We start from the raw sequence: 9,857 nt of genomic DNA on the forward strand, positions 1-9,857 counted from the left end.
TTTTTCCACCCCTGTGTTTCTATTTGAGCACTTTAGTCTCACAGGAAATGCCCTCGGGTGTTTCTACTATGGGCTCCTCTATTAAGGACGTGTTTTAGTAAGCCAGACATCAACTATGACCACTCTCTCAATGACTCGCCTGACAGGAAACACATAACCCTCATATAGTATTGTGTTCTCCGGATTACTGTACGTCTCATTCCTGGAAGAGGATGCCTGAGGTCACTTCACGGTGCTGAAGCCAGAGTGATAAAGGTCCAAGGCCACATTGTTTGGCTATAAAACACATTTAAGTGAAAAAAAACACTCTGTTATGACTCAGCTCATCAATTCAAACCACAAGCAGCTGACCTGCACCGTGACATACAGAACATTTAGGCTGCAGACATACTTTGAGGAAGTTTCGTGACTATATAAGTCCAGGCTTGATGTAATATGTTGTTTTTGTCTGTGTGGAATGCAATTTATAAATGTTGAATTTTAAATTGATGATGTTTTTTGATTTTTAAGGGTTGACTGCCACAGTGCAGCCCTCAAAGACACACAACAGGAGTAGATTAGAAGATAATGTGAAATATTTGACACGAAGACAAAGACATTTAATTTTCTCACAGTCACGCAAAGGCTTATAGTCCGCATGAATATACAGACCATCCTGTCAAGGAAGCTCACCGTAGTGTGGCCCTGGCACCATCGGTCAGTAGATAGCCCTCTTTGAACTAAACATGGACCAACGATTGGGATTGTGTGTGTGTGTGGGGGGGGCATCACAGCATCAGTGTCCTAGCCGGGGGAGGCGCAGCGCGGTCAGCTGAGTGAACTCACTGTCTCAGGCTGCTGGTTCAGCGCTGAGCGGACTGGACACTCTTAATCCTAGTTAATATGCAGTGGGAGAGATCCGCCGGCCTATCTCTGCATCAGCGCTGTGTTGGTCTGCAGCCCACAGAGCATAAACATCCTGTTTAGAGAGAGAGACAGAGAGAGAGAGAGAGAGAGAAAGAGAGAAAGAGACAGAGAGAAAGAGACACAGAGAGAAAGAGACAGAGAGAGAAAGATACACAGAGAGAAAGAAAGAGGAAAGAGAGAGAGCCACAATGGCAGAGAGAGATTAAGGGAGAATGCATCCATTGGGCCTCCTGGCTCTCACAGAGGCACGCAGGCAAGCTCACATTTAACCTAATTATGACAGCCAACCAATCTCTCTCTCTCTCTCTCTCTCTGTCTCTCTCTCTCTCTCTGTCTCTCTCTTTCTCTCTCTCTCTCTCTCTCTCTCTCTCTCTCTCTCTCTCTTTCTCTCTCTCTCTCTCTCTGTCTCTCTCTCTCTCTCTCTCTCTCTGTCTCTCTCTCTCTCTCTGTCTCTCTCTCTCTGTCTAAGGACAGCACAGGACCATACTGTATACTCCTGCATGCTGATCCTATTCTCTCTACTCTTGGTCTAACACAGCTGTAGTGCAGCCTAATTCTACAGTTTAAACATGGGCCCTTTCCTGCCATGGTGTGCATGTATGTACGCATGTGTATTTCTAGACATATCTATACAGCCTGGATGTATGTGTATTCCTAGACATCTATTTATACAGACTGGATGCATGTATGTACACATTCTATTCTATTCTATACTCTACACATGCTGTACATATGGATGTATAGAGCCCTTGCTATTCTTTTTTATGTCTATTGCTTATTATTAAACATTCTGGATCTACATTTCCAAACCTTTACTGTACATTTTCCACTGCTGAAATGTCAAATTTTAAAAATCATTAAAGTATCTATCTATCTATCTATCTATCTATCTATCTATCTATCAAGTAGTAGTACAAAGTTGTAAAGATATCTTGCAGTCAGTATCGCCCCCTTGTGGGGGTATATTGCTATTTTTTTCTCATCCAGTCTGTAAATGACATGGGGGGGGGGGGGGGGGGGGAGGAATACGTCATTAAAAACAGAAGGCTAAAGTCAGTCAACAAAGCTTTCACTTTCAATGAGTGAACAATTGCTCAATGTGTGGAATGTCGAGTTCTATTTTCACTTGGGAATGTAATTGTTCACCCGGAGATGACGGATCTGCCTTGGTTATGCTCATTCTCATGATTTTGTGGTGATTTTGAATCATTCACAGCCACAGAGCCATGCGTAGGCCGTGACTGTTGAGATCACATGATGACAGATCACACACCCCACTGTCTGAGAGAACTCCCCCAGCGATGACAAAAGTCCTACTCCGATGACAACTTCCTGTTTTAACCTCTCTAAATGATCTTGTCACAGTGTGTTCCTACAGTCTTCATTGATCCAGACCCATTGAACATACTGTAGCAAGGATACATTCTAGTACGATTTTGCCACTGACATTTTTCACATAGTTAAATTCACCACAAAAATCGGATTTTAGGAAGTTGTAGTACTTTTAATACTATGTTCGGTACATGTTTGAAAGCTGCCTTTTCGGACCATGTGGACAAAAAGAGTAAAGAGTAGAACAAACAATGATTCCAAACTTTGCACAGACCCAGTTCAGTGAGGAAGTGTTTCCCTCGGATACTTAAAATGGCGACAGAGTCATGTTCAGTTGGCAGGAACGGGGGTCCAGGTAGCCTGGGAGGAGAGAGAGGAGAAGAGGATGAGTGTTGACTGGGAGGAGAGAGAGGAGAAGAGGATGAGTGTTGACTGGGAGGAGAGAGAGGAGAAGAGGATGAGTGTTGACTGGGAGGAGAGAGAGGAGAAGAGGATGAGTGTTGACTGGGAGGAGAGAGAGGAGAAGAGGATGAGTGTTGACTGGGAGGAGAGAGAGGAGAAGAGGATGAGTGTTGACTGGGAGGAGAGAGAGGAGAAGAGGATGAGTGTTGACTGGGAGGAGAGAGAGGAAGAGGATGAGTGTTGACTGGGAGGAGAGAGGAGAAGAGGATGAGTGTTGACTCGGAGGAGAGAGAGGAGAAGAGGATGAGTGTTGACTGGGAGGAGAGAGAGGAGAAGAGGATGAGTGTTGACTGGGAGGAGAGAGAGGAAGAGGATGAGTGTTGACTGGGAGGAGAGAGAGGATAAGAGGATGAGTGTTGACTGGGAGGAGAGAGAGGAGAAGAGGATGAGTGTTGACTGGGAGGAGAGAGAGGAGAAGAGGATGAGTGTTGACTGGGAGGAGAGAGAGGAAGAGGATGAGTGTTGACTCGGAGGAGAGAGAGGAGAAGAGGATGAGTGTTGACTGGGAGGAGAGAGAGGAGAAGAGGATGAGTGTTGACTGGGAGGAGAGAGAGGAAGAGGATGAGTGTTGACTGGGAGGAGAGAGAGGAGAAGAGGATGAGTGTTGACTCGGAGGAGAGAGAGGAGAAGAGGATGAGTGTTGACTCGGAGGAGAGAGAGGAGAAGAGGATGAGTGTTGACTGGGAGGAGAGAGAGGAAGAGGATGAGTGTTGGCTGGGAGGAGAGAGAGGAGAAGAGGATGAGTGTTGACTGGGAGGAGAGAGAGGAGAAGAGGATGAGTGTTGACTGGGAGGAGAGAGAGGAGAAGAGGATGAGTGTTGACTCGGAGGAGAGAGAGGAGAAGAGGATGAGTGTTGACTGGGAGGAGAGAGAGGAGAAGAGGATGAGTGTTGACTGGGAGGAGAGAGAGGAAGAGGATGAGTGTTGACTGGGAGGAGAGAGAGGAGAAGAGGATGAGTGTTGACTGGGAGGAGAGAGAGGAAGAAGAGGATGAGTGTTGACTGGGAGGAGAGAGAGGAGAAGAGGATGAGTGTTGACTGGGAGGAGAGAGAGGAAGAGGATGAGTGTTGACTGGGAGGAGAGAGAGGAGAAGAGGATGAGTGTTGACCTACAGCAGATAGACGCACAGTCAAGGCCAGTGATGAAGAGGAAGAGGGGAGGGGCTTAGACGTTACAGCAGTGAGAATGTACAGAATAGATCATAATAAGGAACATACATCAGAGTAAGGAATATACATAGAGGAGTACACATGTATAGAATAAAGAATACACATACATACAATATGTATAATAATATACGCACATATATACATACAATATGTATAATAATATACGCACATACATACATACAATATGTATAATAATATACGCACATATATACATACAATATATATAATAATATACTCACATGTATACATGCAATATATATAATAATATACGCACATATATACATACAATATATATAATAATATACGCACATATATACATACAATATGTATAATAATATACACACATATATACATACAATATGTATAATAATATACGCACATATATACATACAATATGTATAATAATATAGGCACATATATACATACAATATGTATAATAATATATGCACATATATACATACAATATGTATAATAATATACGCACATATATACATACAATATGTATAATACTATACGCACATATATACATACAATATGTATAATAATATAGGCACATATATACATACAATATGTATAATAATATATGCACATATATACATACAATATGTATAATAATATACGCACATATATACATACAATATGTATAATAATATACGCACATATATACATACAATATGTATAATAATATACGCACATATATACATACAATATATATAATAATATACGCACATATATACATACAATATATATAATAATATACGCACATATATACATACAATATGTATAATAATATACATTGACTTAACCAAAGCATTTGACACTGTAGATCATCACATTCTGTTTAATGTTTTGTCGGTGTCTTGTTTCGGACACAATGCCATTAGTTGGTTTCAGAGTTATTTAGCCGACCGTACTCAATGCGTCAGGTTGGGCAGTACCATCTCTGACCCTGTCACCCTGGAGAAGGGAGTTCCACAGGGTTCTATTTTGGGGCCCTTGCTCTTTTTATTATATGTAAACAATATTTGTAATCAGATGCAATGTTCAACCTATCATATGTATGCTGATGACACTATTGTGTACTCATGTGCTCCTTCTCTGGATATTGCCGTTTCCAATCTAAAATTGGATTTTATCACACTGCAGCATGCACTTCTTGATTCCAAGCTGCTTTTAAACGGTATGAAAACCAAAGCAATGCTCTTTGCTCCTAAGTCTGTGTCCTCCTGCCTCTCCATTGACACCCTTGACGGTATCTCTGTTGAGTTTGTCGACACATACAAATACCTGGGCTTTTGGCTGGACAGAAATCTAAACTTTAAACATCATATTGAAGCCCTAACTAAGAAACTGAAGTTTACTCTTGGCTTCCTTTACAGACTTAAAGCTTGTTTTTCAACATCTTCTCGTAAAAGGTTGGTCTCTGGCTTATTCCTGTCCCAGCTTGATTACGGCGATACCATCGATAGATTTGCCTGTCCCACTGTTTTGGCCAAACTTGACCCACTCTACCATGCTGCACTGAGATATATATCAAATGCACCTTATAGGACTCATCATTGCACACTGTATAGCCTAACTGGGTGGCCCTCACTTACTATGCGCAGGATGCAACACTGGTTTATTTTATTGTATAAGGCCATTTTAGGCAAGCTCCCTCGGTACATATGTTCCAATTTTGTACCAGTTTGTGACTCTCACAACCTCAGATCCAGTGCCTGGATACGGTTCCAGGTACCTGCTGTGCGGACTGAGGCTGGGAAAGGAGCCTTTTTATTCTGGTCCTTGGTCTTGGAATGACCTTCAGTCAAGCCTCAAACTGATGGCACTTATTCCGTTAGCCAGCTTTAAACTGAAATGATCAGAAGTCCTTACCACCAGCTGCTCATGTAGTAATATACCTTAATTTCTTATTGTTCCCACGTGCTCTACGCCTTTTGTATATTTAGTTGTGTTGTTCTCTGTATTTTATATGTCCTTGTGTCTTTCTATGTGAAACTTTGCTGCCTTCTTGGCCAGGTCAGTATTGTAAAAGAGATTTTATCTCAATGCTTTTATCTGGTTAAATAAAGGTTAAATAAAATAAATAAATAAATAAATAATAATATACGCACATATATACATACATACATGCATCCCCTGTAGCAGGTCAGTCAGGAGCAGATCTTCATGGTCAACTGAGGGTCTGGGACTCTGAGAGGACTGCCCCCTAGTAGACTGCCCACTAGTAGACTGCCCCATAGTAGACTGCCCACTAGTAGACTGCCCAGTAGTGGACTGCCCACTAGTAGACTGCCCAGTAGAGGACTGCCCAGTAGAGGACTGCCCGCTAGTAGACTGCCCACTAGTAGACTGCCCACTAGTAGACTGCCCCCTAGTAGACTGCCCACTAGTAGACTGCCCCCTAGTAGACTGCCCCCTAGTAGACTGCCCACTAGTAGACTGCCCACTAGTAGACTGCCCCCTAGAGGACTGCCCCCTAGTAGACTGCCCACTAGTAGACTGCCCGGTAGTAGACTGCCCACTAGTAGACTGCCCCCTAGTAGACTGCCCACTAGTAGACTGCCCACTAGTAGACTGCCCACTAGTAGACTGCCCCCTAGTAGACTGCCCACTAGTAGACTGCCCACTAGTAGACTGCCCACTAGTAGACTGCCCCCTAGTAGACTGCCCACTAGTAGACTGCCCACTAGTAGACTGCCCGGTAGTAGACTGCCCACTAGTAGACTGCCCACTAGTAGACTGCCCACTAGTAGACTGCCCCCTAGTAGACTGCCCTGTAGAGGACTGCCCCCTAGAGGACTGCCCCCTAGTAGACTGCCCCCTAGTAGACTGCCCCCTAGTAGACTGCCCACTAGTAGACTGCCCACTAGAGGACTGCCCACTAGTAGACTGCCCACTAGTAGACTGCCCACTAGTAGACTGCCCCCTAGTAGACTGCCCACTAGTAGACTGCCCCCTAGTAGACTGCCCACTAGTAGACTGCCCCCTAGTAGACTGCCCACTAGTAGACTGCCCAGTAGAGGACTGCCCACTAGTAGACTGCCCAGTAGAGGACTGCCCACTAGTAGACTGCCCACTAGTAGACTGCCCACTAGAAGACTGCCCACTAGTAGACTGCCCAGTAGTAGACTGCCCCCTAGTAGACTGCCCAGTAGTGAACTGCCCAATAGTAGACTGCCCACTAGTAGACTGCCCACTAGTAGACTGCCCAGTAGTGAACTGCCCAATAGTAGACTGCCCACTAGTAGACTGCCCCGTAGTGTCCGTTTGCCATGGTGACTCATAGACGGTGATCTGGACGGCAGAGGCAGGTGGTTCAGGAGAGACGACCACCATCGGTCTGGTTGCATCACGGGGCGTGGCCTAGAACAGACCGGATGTTAAAGGTAATGACAACCACACCTACACACAGACACGGACACGGACCCACACACACACACACACACACACACACACACACACACACTCACTGCGTAGCTGAGTTGTCCAGCTGGTCTGCCGCTGTCTCTCCTGGCGCGGTTCTTCTTCTTGTCTTTGCAGCGTCGGTTCTGGAACCAGACCCTGATGACCCTCGGGCTGAGGCCCGTCAGCTGACTCAGACGCAAATTCTCCGTAGCGCCGGGCCGCGGCGTCTGGGAGTAGCAGGAGCGCAGGGCTCTCAGCTGGCCGTCGCTGAGGACGGTCCGCCCTCGTCCACCTGGGCGTCTGTCCAGCCACCGCTGCCACAACCCGCCTCTCTGCTCCGCGTGAGACCCTACAGGTGTGAACCAGCACAGCACATTACAGTACATTACAGTCATTTAGCAGACGCTTTTATCCAAAGCGACTAACAATAATTGCATTTAACGTAGGAAAAGCCAATGTACTACTACTTGCCAGAACTCACAAGTGCATCTTCTGTCTAAAACAAGTGACTAAGAGCATAATCTAGTGCTGAAGCGGTCTGAGTCGCTTTGTATCAGCATGATTATTCACACAGATAAGCTAAGATATCACTTTAATGATCCCCAGGACGGGGAATCTGGGCATCAGAAGCAGAAAGATAGAACAGAAGAGGCACAGAATAAAATCAAGAGACAATGGGTCATATAACACGACATATATGCATTAAAAACATAAGAACTATCAATAAATAACTGCAATAAAAACCTATAAATATCAATAAAAAGCCTAGCCAGTGTAAAGTGACCAGACAAGCTGCGGGGGTCTCAGGGGCTGTTGTTATGAAGTCAAATATTGTAATATCAATAATATATAGTCAAATAATTTCAATTTTAGTAAAAAACAAACAAGTGCAGATATGTTGAACAACACCTCTTCTTTTCTTCTTTAATGGGTCCACGTTATGGTTCTGTCTCCGGGTCAATGGGTCCACGTCATGGCTCTGTCTCCGGGTCATGGTATGATGGTTCTGTCTCTCTGGCATCGTGTGTTGTGCCTGGCAGCACGGCCCACCTGGCCCCAGCGTGAAGCTATCCCCAGGCATGAGCAATGCACCACAGAGACAGCAGTGCAAACACTCGGGATGATAAACGAGCCTCCCTGCTCTTACAACCAGGTCAGTGGACGACAGCACCTCCCTGCAGCCAACACACTTCTCCGCAAACATCCTGTCACAAAACACACACACGCACACACGCACACGCACACACACACACACGACCCAAACACAGCCCAAAGTTAGCTCCTCGTTCCTAAAGGTCTAACGTGGCACCTTAATAATAATAATAATAACTTTAATTTATATAGCGCCTTTCATAAAACCCAAGGTCGCTTTACATAGGGGCAGAACAGACAACACAACACAACACAACATTAAGAAACGGAAGCTAGAGGTCAAAGGCCACCTTCTACATCTGCTGAGGCTGATGGTGACTTACCTGACGTAGTCTGCTCGGCAAAGGGTCCGTCCGTCCCTCAGGAAACAGCTGGCACTGCCGGCCAGGGGACAGTGGCACTCGTCACAGTGCAGACATTCCGGGTGCCACCGCTGGTCTGAGCCCACGCTCAGCGCCACCCGCTCCCTGATAGGCTCCTCGCACCCTGAACAGCGCCACACTGCCCCCTGTGGGCCGGCACCTGCGCCGCACCCAGGCCACGCTGTAATAACAGGTGATCGGATGTTACTAATGTTATTACGCTGACCTCGGCTCGCCTCGCGTGACATCGCCGTGCGCGACAGCAGGAAAATCGACAGGAATTTCAAAAGGCACGTCAAAGGAACCAAGTTGTTTTTTAGAGAGTGTGCCAGCAGCTATGTAATTAAGACCCCATTTTCTCACGTTCTCTGAGAGTGTCCCGGTCCCCCACGGGACCCTCCGGTTGCCCCAGGGTGGGGTCTGATGGGGCATCTACGGTCCGTAGCGGGCGGAAAGCCCGCCGCCTCTGAAGACTGTCCTCTGTCAGTCGTCCCTCACACAGCATGATGTGACAGGAGTGCGTTAGATGAACACTGGACTCCTCTCGTTTATATAGGCCCCGCCCCCAGCACCACATCACGTTGGCCAGGACGCACACACACACACACACACACAGGACCACACACACACACACACACACACACACACACACACAGGCCCAAATGCATACGCTTTACTCATCAAGGCAATCTATCAGATTAGCTTCCAGCCAGCGTTCCCTCCTCCCTATTAGTAAAACAATGCAGGTTCCCACCCCTTTGGATGCTAGAATCAAACCTAATTTGTGAAGGCTTCTGAGAGGGTGTGGGTGGACCCAGAGGAGGGGGAGGGACAGGGAGCCACAAGCACTGATAACACCGAAGGAGGCCTGGGCCGATGCCCCGATGCATGTTCAAGGTCTTCCTTTGTGTCCTACTTCCTAAAGCGTTCCAGACGGGCAACTTCAGACCTCTGATGCCCCCCGCGGAAACTACTATTAGGACCCTTCTACTCAGATCCTCCCTTTGTTTATAAACGTCACATTTCACAAGCATTAACTTGTTGCTGATGTTCCTCTTGAATGTGG

At 46.1% G+C, this 9,857-nt stretch overlaps 1 protein-coding gene across 1 annotated transcript in view; it reads right to left on the reverse strand.

Moving 5' to 3' along the window:
• LOC311307392 (insulin gene enhancer protein ISL-2-like) overlaps window positions 1–9,296 on the reverse strand; it is a gene marked incomplete at both ends in the record, with an annotated part of 20,790 nt that extends 11,494 nt beyond the window's left edge. Inside the window, 5 exons of the mRNA XM_084436187.1 lie at window positions 7,144–7,235; window positions 7,343–7,626; window positions 8,187–8,482; window positions 8,753–8,951; window positions 9,155–9,296. Of these exons, the coding sequence (XP_084292313.1) occupies window positions 7,144–7,235; window positions 7,343–7,626; window positions 8,187–8,482; window positions 8,753–8,951; window positions 9,155–9,296 (1,013 nt within the window). The remainder of the gene's footprint in view (window positions 1–7,143; window positions 7,236–7,342; window positions 7,627–8,186; window positions 8,483–8,752; window positions 8,952–9,154) is intronic.
• Between the last annotated feature and the right edge of the window lie 561 nt (window positions 9,297–9,857).

Source organism: Borostomias antarcticus (assembly GCF_949987555.1).
Source record: "Borostomias antarcticus genome assembly, chromosome: 3".
Taxonomy (NCBI): Eukaryota; Metazoa; Chordata; class Actinopteri; order Stomiiformes; family Stomiidae; genus Borostomias; species Borostomias antarcticus.